This window comes from Fulmarus glacialis, unplaced genomic scaffold (genome assembly GCF_000690835.1).
Source record: "Fulmarus glacialis isolate BGI_N327 unplaced genomic scaffold, ASM69083v1 scaffold13262, whole genome shotgun sequence".
NCBI lineage: Eukaryota > Metazoa > Chordata > Aves > Procellariiformes > Procellariidae > Fulmarus > Fulmarus glacialis.
Window position 1 is genome coordinate 3,238 of NW_009197248.1, and position 366 is coordinate 3,603.

Sequence of the window (366 nt, forward strand, 5' to 3'; positions counted from 1 at the left end):
CCCGCGGCGGGCGGCCCCCCCCCACCCCGGCCAGGAGGATCTGCCTGGCACAGCCGCCCCTGCGCCGGGGGGCTCCCCGCAGGCTCCCCTCCACCTCACCCCCACTCTCTACAGGACCCTGAGAAATCAGAGGACCCAAAAGGACTCAGATGAGCAGCAGGGGACCTTCAACCTGCCCATCCTGCAGCGCCGGCCCTGCCAGCCCCACAGACTGAAAAACTCGGCCAAAGAGGCTGCGAGCCCCCCGGATGCACCGCCGCACTGCAAAAGCTTGGTGAAGCCACCACAGGGGCCCGTGGGAGAGCCCCTGCTGCCACCCAACCAGCCTGTGGGGGCTGGAGGACCTGAGCAGCCCCAGCGCCACGA

The 366-nt window shown here is 69.9% G+C and overlaps 1 protein-coding gene across 1 annotated transcript in view; it reads left to right on the forward strand.

The window, feature by feature from the left end:
• PCDH12 (protocadherin 12) overlaps window positions 1–366 on the forward strand; it is an 11,083-nt gene that overhangs the window by 3,197 nt on the left and 7,520 nt on the right. Inside the window, exon 3 of the mRNA XM_009572475.1 lies at window positions 115–328. Within this exon, the coding sequence (XP_009570770.1) occupies window positions 115–328 (214 nt within the window). The remainder of the gene's footprint in view (window positions 1–114; window positions 329–366) is intronic.